The 23,495-nt window shown below is 38.7% G+C and overlaps 1 protein-coding gene across 3 annotated transcripts in view; it reads left to right on the top strand.

Moving 5' to 3' along the window:
• The window catches only part of Fbxo8 (F-box protein 8), a 58,312-nt gene that overhangs the window by 12,404 nt on the left and 22,413 nt on the right, over positions 1–23,495 (top strand). For 2 of the 3 annotated variants that reach the window (XM_038325283.2, XM_038325281.2), the window contains exons 2-3: positions 9,955–10,291; positions 20,239–20,365. In XM_038325283.2, coding sequence (XP_038181211.1) covers positions 9,963–10,291; positions 20,239–20,365 — 456 coding nt within the window. In that variant the 5' untranslated portion in view covers positions 9,955–9,962. Of the gene's footprint in view, positions 1–9,954; positions 10,292–20,238; positions 20,366–23,495 lie in introns of those variants that run through there. The other variant, XM_038325284.2, reaches the window with a different exon arrangement.

The raw sequence follows: 23,495 nt of genomic DNA, 5'->3' as shown, positions 1-23,495 counted from the left end.
AGGAAGTCAGGGGTGCGCCCACCCACTGAGACAATGGGACTGATCTAATAGGAGCTCACCAAGGCCAGCTGGACTGGGTCTGATGGAGCATGTGATCAAACTGGACTCTCTGAATGTGGCTGACAATGAGGGCTGACTAAGAAGCCAAGGACAATGGCACTGAGTTTTTTTTTTTTTTAATATAATAAAAGGTTATTTATTTAGGGGTAGATTCACAGATCACAGTCCTCTGCTCCAACAGGGAATACAGCAGCCAGAAGAGCGAGGGACCACGTTTTTTTACAATGGCATTTATAGTATAAGAGGCCATGCCCAAGTGGGCAGGTAACGTAAAGGCTACTGGCTGAAGGATTTTCCTACAGCAATTAGACATATTTTTGAAATTGCTCCTTGCCACTTCCTCAGTTGAATGCCTTGACGAATGGACTTTCAGGGTATTCTCCATCTCCTGTGATTTCTAAACTTCTTACCTATATTGTTTTGCAACTTTTAAACTCTATGGATATTAACCACAACCCACCTTCTGCATTCTTTCCTCTTTTCTTCCCTCGATCTTTTTTCTCTATTAATCTACTACGAAACCCTCTTCTCTTTGTGTGTACTCACTTTTCACTCCAAAGTATGAGTGTCTCAGTATATTATTCTTGTTACTATAATACTTCATTAAAAAATTTAAGTTAAAGCAAAGAGATTGTTTTTATCCAACTAATATGAAAAAAATCAAGGCAGTGTTACCTCTCAAAAATTCTATAGTAATGAATTCTAATAAGGATGAGTTAGATAAAATTCCAACCAAATTTTTTTTCTCATTTTTTTATTACAGATTTCCATCTTCTCCCCTCCTCCTCCCCCTTCCCTCCCCTCCCTTCCACCCATACCCCCAATCCACCCCTCTCCAAAGACAAAGAGCCATCAGGGTTCCCTTCACTATGTTAAGTCCAAGGTCCTCCCAGCTCCCCCGAAGTCCAGGAAGGTGAGCAACCAAACTGACAAGGCTCACAGTGAGCCCGTCCATGCTGTAGAGTTCATGCTCATTGCCATTGTCCTTGGTTTCTCAGTCCTCCTCCACTGTCAGCCACATTCAGAGAGTCCGGTTTGGTCCCCTGTTCCATCAGTCCCATTCCAACTGGACTTGGTGGTCTCCCGTTAGCTCTGTCCCACCGTCTCAATGGGTAAACGCACTCCTCACGGTCCTGACTTCCTTGCTCATGATCTCCCTCCTTTTGCTCCTCATCAGGACCTTGGGAGCTCAGTCCGGTGCTCCTATGTGGGGCTCTGTCATTTTCTCCATCCAATGCCAGGTGAAGGTTCTATGGTGATATGCAAGATATTCATGAGTATGGCAATAGGATCTGGACATTTCTGGCACCCTCTCCTCAGCTGCCCAAGGAACTAGCTGGGGGCGTCTTCCTGGACACCTGGGAACCCCTCTAGAGTCAAGTCTCTGGCACTGAGTTTTGACTCTACTGCATGGACTGGCCTTGTGGGAGACTAGTCTGTTTGGATGCTCACCTTTCCAAAAAAAGATTTAAGGGGTATTTTCCCCCTACTTTATTTAATGGTTTTTCTCTGCTCTTAAAAATAATTATTCTTATGGTCAAAGACAGCAATTAAAGAACACTTTCTCCCCCTTCTTAAGGACCAGAGTTCAGGTCCCAACACCCATGTCTGAATATGTATTCTGATGTTCTCATTCAACCTCTTGGACAACTATACACATATTGCACACACACATACATATTAATTAATTCTTCTCAAAATATCAAAAATAATACTGATTTACTGTTTCATTTTTCTTATCAGAATTCCTTTGTTACTTCTCTATCAAATTCCATTCAAGATTCATTATAATATATACCTTAATAATTATATCTTGAATTATTTTTTCTCTGAAGGTTATGAGATGACATTTATCCTATTATTCTTTGTCTTTATTAGTGATTATATTGTTGAAAAATAGCATTTTCTTCTTTTTTATTTATATTTTCATTGGTCACTTATGTAGATTTGTAGAATTTTTTGAATGTTAATAGAATATAATCCATTATTGTTCTTCTTACTTAATATCCAAATTGTCCAAAGTTTGTCCAAGAGTAATGACACATCATCAAGTTAATTCCAAGCTTCCCTTTTCAAGGTATCATAATTGCTTTTGTTTTAATTTGCCTTTAGCTAACTCAGTCCATGTTTAAGAAATGTTGCCTTAAGAATTCTTGATAGATGTGGTATGCAGCTGGTTCTGTCTCTTAAGTGAATGTAAATCAAGATACACAGCCTGTTTTTCTGAAGGCATCTAACTCAACTTGATTTTCTGTCATTTTATGTCCAGTAACTGTTCCATTTTCTTTTATTTTTGTGTTTAAGTTAGTAAGAACTTTGTTACTACCTAAAATGATTGCAATATTTCTTGCTGTTCTTTGATAGCTGTGTCTTGGTAAATTTCTTTTTTTTTTATAAAACTTTGTTGTATTAAAAAACAAAAAAAAAGAATTCTTGATAGACCAAGCATGTTAGCACATGCCTTTAACTCCAGCACTCAGGAGGCAGAGGCAGATGGATCTCTGGGTTCCAGGCCAGTCTGATCTACCCGTTGAATTCTAACACAGCCAGAACTACACAGAGAGACCAAATCTCAATAACAAAACAATATTTATTTCAAGCTTTTAAGGAAATATCAAGTGGCCTGGAAATGTGAAAGCAGAGAGAAAGATGAACCTTTTTCACTAACTCCATATTCCAGAAATGCTGTAGGCGGCTCCCAGAACATGCAACATGTGGAGGAGAAATGTCTGTTAAAATCAGTTATAATTGTTAACTTTAGGCTGGGGACTTGCTCAGTTATACAAGCATGAAGACTGGAGTTTGGATCCTTAGCAGTCATGAGCAAAGCCTAAGTGGGGGCTGACCCCTGAAGCCCCTTGATCAATCAGTATTGCTCCAAGTCCATGAGCTTCTGTTTCTGTATCAGTAACCAAAGATGGAGAGCAATGGAAGACTTCAGGCCTCCCTGTGCACATGCACACATACTGTAAAACCAAACACACAAATACACCTAGAAAACTGCTAGCTTTGCTGAAGAGTTGCTGATTAAAAATTTTTTTAGACTGTTGTGTATGTGTTTTAGTAGTACTTTAATGACCAAACATTAGATTGTTGAGGAAATAAAATGTTGACTTAAGATGTATGGATCCCAATATGACTGATGGTCTTTACTTTAGGGTGGTTTATTGGTAACCATTTATTCATGAAAGGACATAATTTAATTCTGTGTATGTGCTGTATGTCTGTATGTCTGTTTTGTGGATGTGTGTTCAGGCACTCACATAGCCAGAATATCAGATCCCACCAATCTGGAGTTACAGGCATGTGTGAGCTACCCACAGTGGCTGCTGAGTTAACTCAGATTCTTTGCAAGACCAGTATGTGCTCTTAACTGCTGAATTATGTCTCCAGACCTAAAAGAAGAATCTTTTTTTATCCTTATTGTGCAAGTAAAGAAGCAGTGATCCAGAGATGTTCACCCCTTGTTTTCATTTCATATCTCCCCCTGAGTTGTTCCCTTCTTTTTCCTGTGGTTGTTCAAGTCCTCCACCTTCTGTGACCTCTTTAGGACATCTAAGTCTCTGGTTCCCTCTCTGCAATATTCTAAACTACTCTTCTTCCATTTTAAATAATTCTTTACATTTTTCATACATTTATCCAATGTTTTTTGTCATAGCCAACCACCATGACTTCCTTTCAGCTCTCTGTAGCTCCTGTCACCCCCATACACACAACTTCATGTTCTCCTTAATATTAAAAAAAGGGAAGAAAAAACCCTCTTAAATCTAGTTAGTGCTGCCCATATGCACATGAGTGTGCCACCCCCTGGGGCTTGAGCCACCTACCAGTGGCCATGTCTCCAAAGGAGCGTGACTCTTTCTCTATTGTAAATATTTTTTACTTTGTGTTATTTATATATGTTTGCATTTGTATGAGTATGTCAGTATGTGTGTGGGTGTACCTTTGCCACTACACATATCTGAAGACGAGAGGACAATTTATGGGAATTGTTTCTCTTCTACTATGTGGGTCCTGGGGACCCAGCATGGGTTGTTAGTCTTTACAGCAAATGCCTTTGCTGGCTAAGCCATTTCATGTGCTATTTATTTTTAAATGGAGCTTTAGCTAATTAAGCTTATGAATTATAAGTAGTTTTCAAAAGTTTTTTTGTTTTCAAATCCATCTTAAATCTTGTTTTTATTAATGTCAGCTGAGCTACTCTGCTGTAACAGCATAGAAATTTAGAAACAGAAAATTGAAATGTAAGAAATATTAATAAACAAATCAAAATAAAAAATCTTATGATTAAATTAATAAAACCAGCTATTGTTCAGTCCCTGTAACATGTTTCCAGTGACTGTTCAAGGTAACTTAGCATCCATGAAGGTAAGACTTCAGAATTTACTGTCCACTATGACATACGTGCATGTGTTTCAAATCAAGTATGAATTATTTTGCTCTTAAAACAAACATGTATACAATATCTCTGGGACACACATACCATTACTTGATAGTGTAAGGAGTAAGTAAGTACTTGATAGATCAGGGGTTGTGTTTGCATAATTTAGGAAAACAAATTCTTTCATCATGTTCATTTACTCATTTGGTTATTGAAGAAACTTAACCTTCCATTTTTTCCACAGTCTGTGGTTCTGTCTTCACTATTCCAGTGTTTATAACAACTTTATAGAAATCACTACCATGCATAGTGAGAATAACTTCTATTTACATGTAAATTAGTATACTCTTACAAGAATATTTTAAAGATAGAATTATCTCAGTCTGGTGCACCAATGTGTGGCTCTGTCTCTATCTACATCCATCGCCAGATGAAGGTTCCCTCACGGTCCTGACTTTCTTTCTCATGTTCTCCCTCCTTCTGCTCCTCGTCAGGACCTTGGGAGCTCAGTCCGGTGCTCCAATGTGGGGCTCTGTGTCTATCTCCATCCATCGCCAGATGAAGGTTCTATGGTGATATGCAAGATAATCATCAGTATGGCTATAGGATCTAACCTTTTCCCACTCCCTCTCCTGAGCTCCCAAGGTCCAAATGAGGAGCAGAAGGTGGGAGAACATGAGCAAGGAAGTCTGGACTGCGAGGAGTGTTCCCATCCACTGAGATGGTGGGGCTGATCTATTCGGAGCTTACCAAGCCCAGCTGGACTGGGACTGAAAAAGCATGAGATAAAACCGGACTCCCTGAATATGGCAGACAATGAGGGCTGCTGAGAAGCCAAGGACAATGACACTGGATTTGGATCCTACTACGCATATTGGCTTTGGGGGGGGCCTGGCCTGCTTGGATGCTCACCTTCCTGGACCTGGATGGAGGGGGGAGGAATTTGGACTTCCCACAGGGCAGGGAACCCTTACTGCTCTCTGGACAGGAGAGGGAGGGGGAGCGGAAGGGGGAGGGGGGTAAATGGGAGGCGGGGAGGAGGCGGAAATTTTTAATAAAAAGAAAAAAAAAGAAAAAAGATAGAATTATCTATTTTACTTAGTAAAGATAAATAACCAACACTAACTTCATCACAAAAATTAATGTTTATAGCAAAATTCATTTTTGCAAATATAAAAAAATTGTTTTTCAATTAGAATTTTTGGCATATTAGGTGATCTCAGTGTTCATCTGAATTGTTTTGACCAAGTAACTGTCACAAGTGACAAGTTTTATATCTGTTTTAGCATTGTGTTTTAGTGTTTAAACTATTTATGCTGAGTAGTATTTCGTTGTATGGATGTGCCATTGTGTATGCACTCCCTGCTGAAGTATATCTTTTTGTTTTAAATTTGGGCAATTAAGAATAAAACTGTTACAGACATTCATGAAGGGGGGTTTTGTTGGGACAGATGCTTCTAACCTATGTAAGTAAATAACAAGAAATATGAGTCTTGATTATAGATTCAAAGTATATTTAATTTTGCAAAAAAAAAAAAAAAAAAAAACTACCGCACTATCTTCCAAATGTGCCCACGTTCTCATTTCCTCACAAGCGTTAGTGCCTATGAAGGAAAACGTGGTGCTCATGCAGGGCAGAGACTGGTCTAGGCAGTTGTAAATGGGTACCAGAATCCACATTCAGGGCCTGTGCCAGTGCTGTCAGTGAGTGCTCTTAGCAGCTGAACTATTGCCCCCCCCCTCCTTCTTATTTTAATTGTTTGGATAGGAATGTGCTATACGTTTTTCGCATTCCCTTTCCATCCTCTCCCCTCCCCTTCTACCCTCCCTCCTACTCAAGCTCTCAATTTACTCAGGAGATCTTGTCTTTTTTCCCCTTCCTAGGCAGATTCATGTATATCTCTATTAAGGTCGTCTTTGTTACCTAGGTTCTCTGGGGTTGTGGCCTGTAGCCTGATTGTCCTTTGCTTTATGTCTATCATCTACTTATGAGTGAATACATATTATATTTGTCTTTCTGGGTCTGGGTTACCTCACTCAGGATGGTTTTTTCTAGTTCCATCCATTGCCTTCAAATTTCAAGATGTCACTGGTTTTTGTTTTTTTGGTTTTTTTTGTTTTTTTTTTTCTGATGAGTAGTGTAATTGTACCACATTTTCCTTATGCATTCTTCAGGTGAGGGGCATCTGCATTGTTTTCAGGTTATGGCTATTATGAATAATGCCGACATGAACATAGGGGAGCAAATGCCCTTGTGATGTGAGTGTGCATCCTTTGGGTATATGCCCAAGAGTGATATTTCTGGGTCTTGAGGTAGATTGATTCCTAATTTTCTGAGAAACCGCCATACTGATTTCCAAAGTAGCTGTATAAGATTGCACTCCCACCAGCAATGGAGTAGTGTTCCCCATGATCCACACCCTCTCCAGCATAAGCTATCATCAGAGTTTTTATCTTGGCCATTCTCACAGGTGTAAATAGAATCTCAGAGTTGTTTTGATTTGCATTTCCCTGATGGCTAAGGATATTGAGTATCTCCTTAAGTATCTTTCAGCCATTTGATATTCCTCTGTTGAGAGTGCTCTGTTTAGTTCTGTACTTCATTTTTTATTGGATTATTTGGTCTTTTGATGTCTAGTTTCTTTAGTTCTTTGTATAACTTGGAGATCAGTCCTCTGTCAGATGTGGGGTTGGTGAAGATCTATTCTCATTCTGTAGACTGCCATTTTGTCTTGTTGACCATGTCCTTTGCTTTACAGAAGCTTCTCAGTTTCAGAAGGTCCCATTTATTTATTGTTGCTTTCAGTGTCTGTGCTACTGGAGTTACACTTAGAAAGTGGTCTCCTGTGCCCATGCATTTAAGGCTACTTCCCAATTTCTCTTCCATGAGGTTCAGTGTGGTTAGTTTTATGTTGAGGTCTTTGATTCATTTGGACTTGAGTTTTGTGCATGGGGATAGATATGGATCTATTTGCATTTTTCAACATATTCACATCCAGTTATTCCAGCACCATTTGTTAAAGATGCTTTTTTTTTACTTTATAGTTGTAGCTGCTATGAACACCTATGAATCAGGTGTTCAAAGGTGTGCGGGTTTATACCATAGTCTTCGATTCGATTCCTTTGGTCCACCTGTCTGTTTTTATGCCAATACCAAGCTGCTTTTATTATGTTACTATAGCTCTATAGTAGAGTTTGAAGTCAAAGATGGTGATGCCTCTAAAAGTTCCTTTATTTTACATCATTGTTTTGACTATCCTGAGTTTTTTGTTTTTCCATATGAAGTTGAGATTGTGGTTTGTCTTAATATTTTGATTTTGTGTGTCTGAGTGTTTCTCTGAATGTATGTGTGTGCACTCTATGTGTAGTGCCTGCAGAGACTAGAAGAGGGTGTTGGAGATCCCCTGGGACTGGAGAAACGGATTATTATGAACTCACATGTGGCTGCTGAGTATTGAACCTCAGTCCTCTAGGAGAACATTCAGTGCTATTAACCACCAAGTCATCTCTTCAGTCCCATGAATTTAATTTTTAAAATTTGAGGCTAGCTAAACTGATAAATGTTAGGAATACCTCTTACCAACAAGCCTCTCCATTGGAAAAAATAATCCCAATCCAATCAGCCCAAATCAGACAAATTAAAAGATATCTAGGTTTAATTGGATGTCTGTGCTCTCGGGTGGCCTTGGGAAAAACGAGGTGAGGGGGACAGCAAGCCGACACAACCACCGGGGAGGAAGAGGGAAGACCATGTGTTTATTTTCTGGGGGGCAGTTTAAATAGCCTGTGGAAGTGGTCTTGATCCTCCCTGGGGAGGGGGTCAAGGTTTGGAGGGCTTCCTTGACCCTCCCTGGGGAGGTGGAGTTTGGACTGAGGCAACTCTCAGGGGAGGGGGCTTCCAAAGATAGATGCCAGGAGCTAGGATGAGGCCTCCAACTTAATATTATTTAGTTTTGTGTTTTAGGACAGGAAAGGTTTATTCTTTATGTACAAAAACAGAATTTCCCACATTTGAAAATCATTACTATATTCCTTCTCTTTGTGACCACCGCGTGCGCACGCACACACACACACACACACACACACACACACGGTGGAATGTGTATGTATGTATATATATGTATATATATGCATATGTATGCACCCTTTATAGGTGGACTCCTAAGAACATCAAGGTAAGGGATAAGAATTAAACTTGCCCTGAACCATTTTTTTTTCTATTTTGATCCATAAGTAACCCCATATAGTAGCTTTGTCCCAATAATAACCAAATACTTAGTAAATATTCATGTAACTTCTTTTAAGTAAGAAAATAATACTCTCAGTATTTTTGAAATTCTTCTGGAAACTGAAGTTGTTTCTAGGACGTTTCCATTTTGCTAACTAGTGGTTTGTTTTGTGTGTCTAATGGGTTGTTTTGTATTTTTGTGTGTCTAATGGGTTGTTTTGTATTTTGTGTGTCTAATGGCTTGTTTTCTTTTTTTGTGTCCATCTAAGGTTCAGATCATACCATGAAAGTTATTTTACTGACTTATGTGAAAATCTGTATCTTTTTTCTACAATTTTTTGAATGAGTATTGAGACAAGATTTTTTTTTTTCTGAGAAGGGATTCGTGAAAGTAATTATTTGTATTCAGTGCTCTTTCTGATTTAGTTTTTCATAGTAAGCTTATTTGCTTTGGAAAAACTGCTTGCTTTGAAAGCAGTGTCAAATAAATTTAAGCCTGTCATTTTCTAAATACCCGTGTCTGGTGAGTCCAGGTGACATGGTGGGGAGACTGGAACACACCTTACACCTTTTCCCAGGTGCCTTGGACAAATCCTCAGGGCTGTTTGGAGAAGAACTGAAAGTTATTCTAAATTACAACTTCATTTGTAGGCACCAGTGAAACCAAGTAGTTGGTTATTGCTGAGAAATTTATCCCTGAGTTCTAGGTGTCTAATTTATAAGGTTTTTGAATTAGACTTCAGGGCCTATGTTACAGTTTATTACAGTCTCCAGCCTAAGTGTAGATGGCAGGGATTAAACGGAAAGCCTTCGTCACAGCTGGTGTGCATCTGGGAGTCTGGTTAAAAGGGACTAGCTTAGCTGAGCCTGAGTTGTGATAAAAAGCAGTGTCTGGAGGCCGTTTAACTGAAGTCCTGTGCTCTGCTCAGAGCTGGGTTTAATGCTGGCCCACAAGTTCACATAAATATAATTTTAAGTGTCTTCAGGACATCAGCAACTTAACTCCTACCACATGAAAAAATGATTATGTCACCTGTGGATCTTAAAAATCTTTAGCAAACAAGCTGAGAGAGGTAATGAGCAGACCAGGTAGTTAAACTTCTCTTCCAAATGCTTTACCCCAACACCCCAACTCTTTTTTTTTTAATAATACCCTGCAGCTTTCATCGGCTTTAGTGAGAAATTATAATTCTGGTAAACAAGTGTGCTGTCAGATTTGTTAGACCAGTAGGAAAGATGGTTTAACTTTCCATGTCATCCTCATTACCTTCTGGCCTTCTCTCAGGCTTGCAGATGGGTCAAGGACTCTGGAGAGTGGCCAGAAACCAGCATCTCCAACAGGAAGCCTACAGTGAGCCAGGCTACCTCAGCAGAGAGCAGAGCAGGAGAGGGACTTCAAGCAACATTTCTCAGTCCAGCCAACGGAAACAAGCCCAAGGAGGCATCGATATATATCATCTTCTGAAAGCAAGGAAGTCCAAAGAGCAGGAAGGGTTCATTAACTTGGAAATGCTGCCTCCTGAGCTAAGCTTCACCATCTTGTCCTACCTAAATGCAACTGACCTCTGCTTAGCCTCATGTGTTTGGCAAGACCTTGCTAATGATGAACTTCTCTGGCAAGGGTAAGTTCAACCCACCAGCATTTAAGTCAGATCCCTGTCTTGTTTAATGTTCTTTACTAGCATGCATGTATTGTGAAACAATTTCTTTTAATATGAGCGTATTTATTTCACTAAATCCTAGAACAATTATCTTAGTTATCTTCTCAGTCAGTATTGATATTGCAAGAAAGACAGTAGGGAAGACAGTGGGACGATGACTGCACAGAAAGGAGGAAGTTACATCAAAACGTGTCTGTTTAGTGCACAGCAGCCATTTGAGAAGCACACCCGTGCTGCATAAGAAGTTATAATTGAACGTGTGCAGTCTTTATACCTTGGTACAGTTTTGCATTCCCCAGAAGAGTACCATTTTGAAGAACAGGCATACTTAAACATCAGGAAAAACAGTGTTTTCCTTAATTTCAAGTGAGCATGTGCTTTTTTTGTGTTTCTGTTTAACAGCATGTGCTGTCATCAACACTTAAATTGTGATAACTTCACCTATATTTTTTCTAAAACTCATTTTTATCACTGAGGCAGGTAAACATTAGAAACCATGAACAGACAGTTGGTTACATGGACATTTAATAGCTGTTGCACAAGTTTCAATTTAAAGGACAAATCCACAAGCTTTTGTAGAATGGAATCTATATTTTATTCAAAAAATGTCATTTGTTCTTAAATAGCTTCCCATTCTAATGAAAGCTCATAGGAACGTGGTTTTTTTCTTTAAAATGCTATCAATCAGAAGAATTAACTGGATTTCAGATTTTCCTAGTATCCTTCCCAAAGTTTAAGTCTCATTGTTTTAAAGTAGCTTTTATAACGATTAAGAACTTATCAATAATAATAGCATACCTAGACTGGAAAGTTAATTGAGAGACTTGATAAATTGATTGAAATCGCCAGATTCCAGGGGGGTGTGTTTCCAGGAGCAGCATTTCGGACGTGAGCTTCCTAAGGTCTCAGAATTGTAGTATAAAAGTATTTAAAAATACATAAAATAATTTGTTTTAAACATTTGCTTGTGTGTCATACTGGGTTAGCACAAATTCATATAGTATTATATAAAATAAGTGAGTCTTTAATTCTTTGATCATTATAAAAGGGGATTAGAATAATACTTTAAACATGAGTTATTCTTTGTCTTCCTTTTTTTTCCTACATCTTAGCATTTTCCACAAACTTAATTTGTGGGCTTTTATTTTAAATTTGTTTTACTTTCTTGTTTGTTTTGTTTGTAGCTCAAACTGGCCTCAACTCCTCATGCCTTGGCCTCCCATTGCTAGGGTTATAGGTGTGCACTACCATACCCAACTGAGTCTCTATATGTGCATAAAAGAATATTCAATGCCGGCGGTTGGTGGGTGCACACCTTTAATCCCAGCACTCGGGAGGCAGAGGCAGATGGATCTTTGTGAGTTTGAGGCCAGCCTGGTCTACCTAGAGCTAGTTCCAGGACAGGCTCCAAAACTACAGAGAAACCCCTATCTCAAAAAAAAAAAAAAAAAAAAAAAAAAAAAAAAAAAAAGATATTCAATTCTAAACTTAGTGGAATTAGTTCTGAATCTATTTTTTAAACAGGGTTGTAAAGACATTTAAATATAATCAGATATAGTTTCAGTATTTCTTTATCTTGATAGTAATATACTTAGACTTAGTGCCTGATGTATTTCCAGGACTCTGAGGCATTGCACTAAATGCTTCAGCTTTCAAATACTAACTAGTGCCTCTTTATAGATTGGAAAGCACAGTCCTAATCTAGAGGAAATGGAGCTTTATGAAATACAGTTCTTATTCAAGGTTGAATAGAAATTTTTTTTCTTTTTTTTCTCATTTTTTTTATTACAGATTTTCCATCTCCTCCCCCTCCTCCTCCCCCTTACCTCCCTTCCCTTCCACCCATACCCCCAATCCACCCCTCTCCAAGACAGAGAGCCATCAGGGTTCCCTTCACTATGTTAAGTCCAAGGTCCTCCCAGCTCCCCCGAAGTCCAGGAAGGTGAGCAATCAAACTGACAAGGCTCACAGTGAGCCCGTCCATGCTGTAGGGTTCATGTTCATTGCCGTTGTCCTTGGTTTCTCAGTCCTCCTCCACTGTCAGCCACATTCAGAGAGTCCGGTTTGGTCCCCTGTTCCATCAGTCCCATTCCAACTGGACTTGGTGGTCTCCCGTTAGCTCTGTCCCACCGTCTCAATGGGTAAACGCACTCCTCACGGTCCTGACTTCCTTGCTCATGATCTCCCTCCTTTTGCTCCTCATCAGGACCTTGGGAGCTCAGTCCGGTGCTCTATGTGGGGCTCTGTCATTTTCTCCATCCAATGCCAGGTGAAGGTTCTATGGTGATATGCAAGATATTCATGAGTATGGCAATAGGATCTGGACATTTCTGGCACCCTCTCCTCAGCTGCCCAAGGACCTAGCTGGGGGCGTCTACCTGGACACCTGGGAACCCCTCTAGAGTCAAGTCTCTGCCAACCCTAGAATGGCTCCCTTAATTAAGATATATAATTCCTTGTTCCCATATCCACCCTTCCTATATCCCAACCATCCTATTCCCCCAAGCTCTTCCCATCCTCCACTTCACACTTTTCTCTTCCCATCCCCCCTCCCCCCATCCCACCCCACCCCCATGTTCCCATTTTTTGTCCGGCAATCTTGTCTACTTCCAGTATCCAGGAGGATAACTATATGTTTTTCTTAGGGTTCACCTTCTTATATAGCTTCTCTAGGATTTTTTACGAATTAATAGGCTCGATGTCCTTTATTTATGGCTAGAAACCAATTATGAATGAGTACATCCCATGTTCATCTTTTTGGGCCTGGGTTACCTCACTCAGGATGGTGTTTTCTATTTCCATCCATTTGCATGCAAAATTCAAGATGTCATTGTTTTTTACCACCGAGTAGTACTCTAATATGTATATATTCCACAGTTTCTTCATCCATTCTTCCACTGAAGGGCATCTAGGTTGTTTCCAGGTTCTGGCTATTACAAATAATGCTGCTATAAACATAGTTGAACAGATGCTTTTGTAATATGATTGGGCATCTCTTGGGTAAATTCCCAAGAGTGGGATTACTGGGTCCTGGGGTAGGTTGATCCCAAATTTCCTGAGAAACCTCCACACTGCTTTCCAAAGCAGGTTGCACAAGTTTGCATTCCCACCAGCAATGGATGAGTGTACCCCTTACTCCACATCCTCTCCAGCAAAGGCTATCATTGGTGTTTTTGATTTTAGCCATTCTGACAGGTGTAAGATGGTATCTCAAAGTTGTTTTGATTTGCATTTCCCTGATTGCTAAGGAGGTCGAGCATGCCCTTAAGTGTCTTTTTGGCCATTCGAACTTCTTCTATTGAGAATTCTCTGTTCAGTTCAGTGCCCCATTTTTTAATTGGGTTCATTAGTATTTTAAAGTCTAGTCTCTTGAATTCCTTATATATTTTGGAGATCAGACCTTTGTCAGTTGCGGGGTGGTGAAGATCTTTTCCCCAGTCAATAGGCTGCCTTTGTGTCTTAGTGACAGTGTCCTTTGCTTTACAGAAGCTGCTCAGCTTCAGGAGGTCCCATTTATTCAATGTTGCCCTTAATGTCTGTGCTGCTGGGGGCTATACGTAGGAAGCGGTCTCCTGTGCCCAAATGTTGTAGAGTACTTCCCACTTTCTCTCTAACAGTTCAGTGTGTTCACGATTGATATTGAGTCTTTAGTCCATTTGGACTTTAGTTTTGTGCATGGTGATAGACACGGATCTACTTTCATTCTTCTACAGGTTGACATCCAGTTATGCCAGCACCATTTGTTGAAGATGCTTTCTTTCTTCCATTGTGTGCTTTTAGCTCCTTTATAAAAATCAGGTGTTCATAGGTTGTGGGTTAAGATCTGGGTCTTCTATTCGATTCCATTGGTCGACTTCTCTATTTTTATGCCAATACAAGCTGTTTTCAATACTGTAGCTCTGTAATAGAGTTTGAAGTCAGGGATGGTAATGCCTCCAGAAGTTCCTTTATTGTATAAGATTGTTTTGGCTATCCTGGGTTTCCATATAAAGTTGGTTATTGTCCTCTCAAGATCTGTGAAGAATTTTGATGGGATCTTTAAGGGGATTGCATTAAATCTATAGATTACCTTTGGTAGTATTGCCATTTTTACTATGTTGATCCTCCCAATCCAAGAGCAAGGGAGATCCTTCCATTTTCTGGTATCCTCTTCAATTTCTTTCTTCAAAGACTTAAAGTTCTTGTCAAATAGGTCTTTCACTTCCTTGGCTAGAGTTACCCCAAGATATTTTATGCTATTTGTGGCTATCGTGAAAGGTGACACTTCTCTGATTTCTTTCTCTGCTTCCTTATCCTTTGTATATAGGAGGGCGACTGATTTTTTGGAGTTGATCTTGTATCCTGCCACGATACTAAAGGAGTTTTTCAGCTGTAGGAGTTCTTTGGAGGAGTTTTTTGGGTAGCTTATGTACACTATCATATCATCTGCAAATAGCGAAAGTTTAACTTCTTCCTTTCCAATTCGAATCCCCTTGATCCCCTTGTTTTGTCTTATTGCTATTGCTAGAACTTCAAGCACTATATTGAAGAGATAAGGAGAGAGTGGACAGCCTTGTCGCGTTCCTGATTTAGTGGATGGCCTTGAGTTTCTCTCCATTTAATTTGATGTTAGCTGTCGGCTTGCTGTAAAGACCTTTATTATATTTAGAATAACCCTGTATCCCTAATCTCTCCAAGACCTTTATCATAAGGGTGGCTGAATTTTGTCAAATGCTTTTCTTGCATCTAATGAGATGATCATATGGTTTTTATCCCTTCAGTTTATTTATATGATAGATTAACATTGATAGATTTTCGTATGTTGAACCAACCCTGCATCTCTGGGATGAAGCCTACTTGATCATAGTGGATAAGTTTTCTAGTGTTCTTGGATTCTGTTTGCCAGTATTTTATTGAGAATTTTTGCATCGATGTTCATGAGTGAATTGGCCTGTAATTCTCTTTCTTGGTTGAGGTCTTTGTGTGGTTTAGGTATCAGGGTAATTTAGCTTCATAAAAGGAATTTGGCAATGACTGTTCTGTTTCTATATTATGAAATACCTTAAGGAGTATAGGTATTAGGTCTTCGTGGAAGTTCTGGTAGAATTTCTTGCATTGAACCCATCAGGTCCTGGGTTCTTTTGGTAGGGAGGTTTCTGATAAATAGTTCTAATTCTTTTTCTTCACGGACTAACAGGACTATTTAGAGCATTTACCTGGTCCTGGTTTAACTTTGGTATATGTACTTACAAAAAAGTGTCCATTTCTTTTACATTTCCAATTTTGTGGTATGCAGGCTTTTGTAGTAAGATCTAATGATTCTCTGACTTTCCTCTGTGTCTGTGGTTATGTCCCCTTTTTCATTTCTGATCTTATTAATTTGTTGTTCTCTCTCTGCCGTTTGATTAGTTTGGCTAGGGGTTTGTCAATCTGTTGATTTTCTCCAAGAACCAGCTTTTTGTTTCATTGATTCTTTGTGATTGTTTTCTGTGTTTCTATTTGGTTGATTTCTGCCCTCAGTTTGATAATTTCCAGTCTTTCTACTCCTCCTAGGTGAGTCTGCTTCTTTCTTTTCTAAAGCTTTCAGGTGTGCTGTTAGTCTCCAATGTGTGCTTTCTCCGATTTTTTTTTAAGTGGGCACTTAGTGCTATGAATTTTCCTCTTAGCACTGCTTTCATAGTGTCCCATAAGTTTGAGTATGTTGTGTCTTTATTTTCATTAAATTCAAGAAAGACTTTAATTTCTTTCTTTATTTCTCCTTGACCCATGTGTGATCAGTAGTTGACTGTTCAGTTTCCATGAGTTTGTAGGCTTTCTGGGGTGGTAGCATTGTTGTTGAATTCTAATTTTAATCCATGGTGATCCTATAAGATGCAGGTGGTTTACTAATTGTTTTTTGTAACTGTGGAAGTTTGCTTTGTTACCAAGTATGTGGTCAGATGTTCGAAAGGTTCCATGAGCCGCAGAGAAGAAGGTATATTCTTTCCTGTTTGGGTGGAATGTTCTATAGATGTCTGTTAAGTCCATTTGGTTCATTACCTCTATTAAGTCTCTTAATTCTCTGTTAGGTTCTGTCGAATTGACCTGTCCATTGGTAGAAAGAGGAGTGGGTTGAATCTCCCACTATCAGTGTGTTTGGTTTGATGGCTGCTTGAGTTCTAGTAATGTTTTTTATATAAGTGGGTGCTTTTGTATTAGGGGGCATAGATATTCAGGATTGAGACTTCATTCTGATAGATTTTCCTGTAATGTGTATAAAGTGTCCCTTTCCATCTCTTCTGATTGATTTTAGTTTGAAGTCAACTTTGTTAGAAATTAGTATGGCCACACCCGCTTGTTTCTTAGGTCCATTTGCTTGATAAAACCTTTTCCCACCCTTTACTCTGAGTAGAATGTCGGTCTTTGTGGTTGAGGTGTGTTTCTTGTAAACAGCAGAATGTTGGATCCTGTTTTCGTATCCAATCTCTTAGCCTGTGCCTTTTTTATAGGTGAATGAGTCCATTGATATTAAGTGATATTAATGACCAGTGGATTTTAACTCCGGTTGTCATTTTTTATTGGTAGTAGAGAGTTGTGTGTTTCCTTTCTTTGAGATGTGCTGGTGAAGGTCGCTAGATGTCTGAGTTATTTTGGGCAATGCTGGACTCCTTTGTTTGTGAATTTCCTTCTATTACTTTCTGTAAGGCTGGATTGTGGCTATGTAGTTGTTTAAATTTGTTTATCCTGAATATTTTGATTTCTCCATTTATAGTGAATGAAAGCTTGGCTGGGTTACAGTAATCTGGGCTTGCATCCATGGTCTCTTAGTTTCTGCAAAACATCTATCCAGGACCTTCTGGCTTTCATGGTTCCATAGAGAAGTCAGGTGTTAGTCTGATAGGTTTACCTTTATATGTTACTTGACCTTTTTCCTTTTGCAGCTCTTAATATTCTTTCTTTATTCTGTATGTTTTGGTGTTTGATTAAATATGGCGAGGGATTTTTTTTTTGATCCAGTCTATTGGTGTTCTGTAAGCTTCTTGAACCTTAATAGGAATATCTTTCTTTAGGTTGGGAAGTTTTCTTCATAATTTTATTAAATATATTTTCTGGAACCATTGAGCTGTATTTCTTCTCCTTCTTCTACGCCTATTATTCTTAGGTTTGGTCTTTTTATTGTGTCCCAGATTTCCTGAATGTTTGTGATGAGAATTTGTTGGATTGCTGTTTCTTTGATCAGTGCATTTATTTTCTCTAAGGTATCTTCAGAATCTGAGATTCTTTCTTCATATCTCTTGTATTCTGTTGGTTATGCTTGTTTCTGTAGTCCTCTGTTAGTTTACATAGATTTTCCATATCAGCTGGCCCTCGTGGTTGTGTTTTCTTCCTTGCTCCATTTTCAGTTTTCAAGTCTGCACTGTTTCATTATCTGTTGATTGTTTTTCTTGGGTTTCCTAGGATATCTTTACGGATTTACTCAATTCTTCAACTTTTGTTATTTCTTCTCGTCCATTTCCTTAAGGGAGTTTTTCACCTCCTGTTTAAGGGACTCTATACTTTTCATAAAGGTCAATTTTTTCTACTTCTTCTTGATTAGTGTGTTCAAGTCCTCCTGTTATAAGTTCGCTGGGTTCTGGTGCTTTCATGTTGTTTTTTCAAATTGTTAGAGGAATTCTTGCATTGGCGCCTGCCCATTTCTTCCACTGAATAGTCCCCTTTGGGACTTCTTTTAGAAGTTCAATTCACCCCAATGAATTCAATTCACTCACCCCAATGAATGATGGATCCTCTGGCAGACTGTCAGGTCTCCTTGCAGGCCAAGCAGCTCACTGACAAAGGGCCTACCTTGCTGCAGGCAGGCTAATGAAGGAGGGGACCTCCCACCGGCCTGGGTGCATTCAATTCCAGGTCCCCAGCGCCCAAACAGGCTGAGCTGTGGGATTTTGTGGCCCCAAAGACGGGAGGATGAGGGGGGGGGGGAGGAGGGGAGGGATTCTGGGTGCAAGCTGGGAAGGGACAGGAAGAGAGAGGGCGGTATCCAGGGAGAAATAGCCCCTGCAGGAAGAGCAGGGAAGGTTGTTGCGGGTGGGGTGGGGGGGAGGGGGAGTTGGGGAATGTCAGTGGTCCAGTGGTCCCTCTCCTGGCCGATTCTGTGGTTCAGGCACTAACTCCTCACTCACCCCAATGAATGATGGATCCTCTGGCCGACTGTCAGGTCTCCTTGCAGGCCAAGCAGCTCGCTGACAAAGGGCCTACCTTGCTGCAAGCAGGCTAATGAAGGAAGGAGGGGACCTCCTACCTGCCTGGGTGCACTCCTTGAATAGAAATTTTAACAGCTGATGTCTTCATGGTGGTGAAGAATCATGGATCTGAAACAGTATCTTAAGCATGGTCATCATCACAGTACTTGATGTGCACAGTTGTAGAATTATTCTTTGTTAATTTGTTAATATATGCTTTTTTGAAAAAGCAAGTGAAATCTTCTTGTCCAACATTAGTATTATATCACCGTTGGCGTTGGTTATTTAAAAGATTCTAACTAACTTCTTAGCATTGTGAGCTTTGAGTAAGACTAAATGTTGCCACATGCATGTTCGCTGGATTTCTTTTGGGAATTTTCTTGTTTCTGTTTCTTGTATTGCGTACTAACTACTGCAATATTTGTTTACACTGTGTGAAGAGGTGTCTCTGCCTAAGACACCTTCTGATTGGTTTACTAAAGAGCTGAATGGCCAATAGCTAGTCAGGAAAGAATAGATGGGATTTCCAGGGAGAGACAGGAACTCTGGGAAGAGAGGCCAAAAGATGCCACCAAGATGTGGAACAAGTCAGATGTACAGAATGGGAGAGAGAGACTCTGGGCAGTGGCACACACCTTTAATCCCAGCAACTGGGAGGCAGAGGCGGGCGGATTTCTGTGAGTTTGAGGCCAGTCTGGTTTACAAGAGCTAGTTCCAGGACAGGCTCCAAAGCAACAGAGAAATCCTGTCTCGAAAAAGAAAACAAAAAGGGTGGGAGGAAGATAAAAGCCACAAGACAGAACGTACATTAATAGAAGCAGGTTAATTTGAATTATAAAAGCTAGTTGGGAACAAGTCTAAACTAAAGGCCAAACTTTCATAATTAATAATAAGTATTGGTGTCATTATTTGTGGGCTGGCAGTCCCACAAAGGAAATTTTGACTACAACCAATATCAGAAAATTGTTGATAGGATTGAGCAAGCCAATACAATTAAAACTCTGAAAATAGTGACTGTCATTTCAGTAATCTCTAAGTGATTGTCGTCTATCACTGATTATTTTTAATTGCTTGTCTTTAACTTCAGATAGTATTCATGAATATGATTAATCGTTGCAACTGAAATTCTTAGGAATTGCTAATTGTATGGCACTTGTAATAGTCTAGTAAAGCAGAAGTACAAAATTTAAAATAAAAGTTTATAATCATGTATTTACTACTCTTAATGCAGTGGGACCTGGGAGAAAGGAACCTAAAATGAGGCGCACTAAACTCTCCTGTATAGCCAACTTTATTCAGAGCAGATGGCTTACACTCTGAGGATTAAGAAGAATCCCATGAGTAAGGTGTTCAGTCACAAAGACAGGCTTATATGGCAAAACATGGTTTCCATGGAGGCCTATAACACTCAGCAGTAGCCACTTGTAATGGATATCTGAAGTAAACCTCCTATCCACTACCCCTGGGAGGGGCATGAGAGCATATTTGAAGAACAAGTCCATGTTTTTGAAGAAATTGAGGTCACAAGACTTGTTTTCTTGGAGTTTTCTCATAAGCACTCAGAATTCTCTTTGCATGACTCCATTCTTAGATGGTGTTCTGACAGCTGCAGAATCTAATTCTGTGTCATCTAATTTTAGAATTTTATCATGTGAATGTGTGTTTATCTTAGGAAATGTTATAACTTTGGTTTTATTTTCTATTTTTTAGGTTGTGTAAATCCACTTGGGGTCACTGCTCTATTTACAATAAGAGCCCACCTTTAGGATTCTCTTTTAGGAAATTGTACCTGCAGCTGGATGAAGGGAGCCTCACCTTCAATGCCAACCCAGAGGAGGTAAGGAGAGAACAGGATTGTTTGCTTTGGGCTGGCTGACTTTTCTGATTAAAAGTAATTGAAAATGCCTTTCCAATCTCTGAAAAACCAAGTATTGTTACTGTTGTATGTCATAATGCATTTTATTTGCCTTCCCTGATCATATTCTAATCTTTCCACCTGCTAACATTTTATAGCAGCATCCTGAGGGTATACAGTACTCTACCTGTCTAAGGTACATATTACCAGGAAGTACAAAACTTTGTTAATGAGAACATGTAATATGTTCATCAAATTATATCTGCACCATTATCTTTCCATCTATTCTATTTAGTAGTAATGTACTTTATTAAAGATAATCACAGAAAACATTATTCTAGTGTACTGTATCAAGATGTTGAATATTGATGACTTTAGCTGGCAAGGTGGCTCAGCAGATAAACGAGCTTGCCATGCAAGTCTGGCGGCTTGAGTTCAATCCCTAAAACTCTTACAAAGGTGAAAGGAGAAAACAGACTCCTCATAGTTGCCTTCTATCTTACACACTTGTGTCATGGAACAGGCACATACACATGTACAAACATAATATTTTTTAATTAGAAAGCATAGTTTTACCTTATCTAAAACCTCCTCTTGATTCTGTTTCAAAATGATGTTTACTTCTTTCATAATATGGAACAATGAAAATGTGAAAAGAAAAATTTCCTTCACCTTTTCCTAATCTTATTTTAATGTATTTTTGAAAAATTAAAAGTTTCAGAAATGCTTACACATCTACTGGACTTATGCCTCCAAATCCAAATAGAAATGAAATGATCTTGGAAGTTACTGCTTCTGGGTGCATTGTTTACTATGGGAACATTAACCAGAACTATCTTAATTTAATAGTTATTTTAAGATGATTTAACTTGTTATAAAGTTACTAAAAGTCGTTTAAGTTGGGGGCTAGAGATATGGCTCAACAGTTAAGAAAAACACTTTGACTGCTCTTTCAGAGGTCCTGAGTTCAAATCCCAGGAGCCTCTTGGTGGCTTACGACTATCTATAATAGAATCTGATGTCCTTTTCTTCTATGCAGGCATACATGTTAGTATAGCACCAATATACATAAAATGCATAAATAAATACATTTTTAAAGGGGGAGGAAAAGAATTGTAAGTCATGCATCCAAGAAGTTTTTAAAATTATCTAAATTTGAAGCCGGACAGTGGTGGCGCACGCCTTTAATCCCAGCACTCGGGAGGCAGAGGCAGGCGGATCTCTGATTTCGAGGCCAGCCTGGTCTACAAGAGCTAGTTCCAGGACAGGCTCTAGAAACTACAGGGAAACCCTGTCTCAAAAAACCAAAAAAAAAAAAAAAAATTATCTCAATTTTGTTGTAAGTAGGAAAATATTTTGCCAGTTTTTAATTTTAAGCTTAAATCTAAGTATTGCCTTTATAACTATGAATGAAATAACCCAGTGACAGTATATTTTAAATAAATTGATTTTTACTTACTATTTATAGTTTCTTTGTTAAGTTTTTCTTGTACACTTATAAAACTGAATATCATTGTTAAACATACACATAATCATTTAGTTTTATTCTTACAAGTGTAGCAAATTATGTGCTGTAATATTGACAATCAGATGCCTGTTATCATTCTTTGTTCTTATCAATGTTTTAAAGAAGTAGGTAAAATTCTAATGTTTTTTTTCTTGTTACTGTTGTGGTTTGGGCTTTTTGAGACTTTTTTTTTTTTTTATTGCCCAGGCCTGTCTTGAATTTACTGTTACTCAGACTGGCCTTGAACTTCTGATCCTCCTGGTTCAGCTTCCTGAGTGCTGGGACCTTAAACAGTGTGCCCAAAAAAACTCATGATATTCTTAATTAAAATGGAATAATTTATTAAAAGCTAGCATTCAAACTATATATTTAAAGCCATTATAATGTAAAAAGCCACTTATAAACTGTAATAAACAATAATGAATTATCACAAATTAGAGTTTATCACTTATCCCTTTATTATAATTCCCAGTGTCTTTTGTTATAGAGTATAATTTCTTTTCATAACATCTTCTGTGTAAACAGATAGCAATATGAGCATATCACCCTTCAGGTCTTGTTCTGTGGCAAACGTGTGTTGTACAGTGATCTCACTATAGTTATTCAGAGACTGGAGTAGTTTCAGAGCCTTTGTGTTTTAATTATAATTAGACTGTTACTGGTTGCTGATTAAACAGCACATATGGTGAGCTTTCTGATGTTTTGCTTTGGTCTGCTTGGCAATTGCGTGGTGATTGCTGGAGAAGAACTGAGGACACTTAGGGAAGGTAGCGTTTTGCTCCAGAATGTGTGAGAATCAGGAGAGACTGCTTTTGTAAGCCCCATCTTATTATACTCAGTTTATGAAGTCTCACTGGCTTCTGTCATAAATTATACTAATGTTAAATCAAATTATCATCTTTAATCGTATGATTTGCAAATGATCCATTGTAAGTAAAGTATAACTTAGAAAGTGCCAAGTAGTGCAGTCAGAGAGAGAGATGTCATTGCTGGTAAGTCACACATCAGGAAATGGGCTTGATAGTTTTAAGTGTCTAAATTGGGAAAAGTTAGACACAAAAGTATGTTTCTATGTTTGCAACTGTGTGCATTATACAATAGAGTTCTTGTTAATAACTCCAAGAGTGTTTTGAGGGAAGTAAGAAAAAGGTGGTATTCAAGTCCTTTTTTAATGTGATGATGATTTGAATTTTTAAAGTATTTGATCAAAATAATATTTTCAGATTGTCAGTTTGCTTTTCCATCCTACCTTCCATTGTTATTGAGAGTTGGCTGTATTTCTTTTTTTACTCATGGGCCTGGTTTAGAATACCATAGAGTGTTCTTGAATAATTCACTATTCTGAAAGGTCTGTATAGTGCTGCCAAACAGCACAGAGCTGAGCCAATCCAGATGTCTGTGGCTCCAGACTCTGCGTCTCTGATTTTGTGAATATCAGTGATACTTTAGTAGGTATTACCTATAGGAAAATAGAATCCTGTTTTTACCAGAATACACTTACAGGACAAATAGGCCACTCCAAAAAAGGCATTTAAATACTGAAATTCATTTAATGTGTTCAGAAAAATGGGGGAAAACCTTTTAATGACTATATTCTAATTTTCA

Source organism: Arvicola amphibius, chromosome 4 (genome assembly GCF_903992535.2).
Source record: "Arvicola amphibius chromosome 4, mArvAmp1.2, whole genome shotgun sequence".
NCBI classification, from domain to species: Eukaryota; Metazoa; Chordata; class Mammalia; order Rodentia; family Cricetidae; genus Arvicola; species Arvicola amphibius.
Note: the sequence above shows the minus strand (reverse complement) of the source record. Positions and strands in the feature narration are given on the sequence as shown.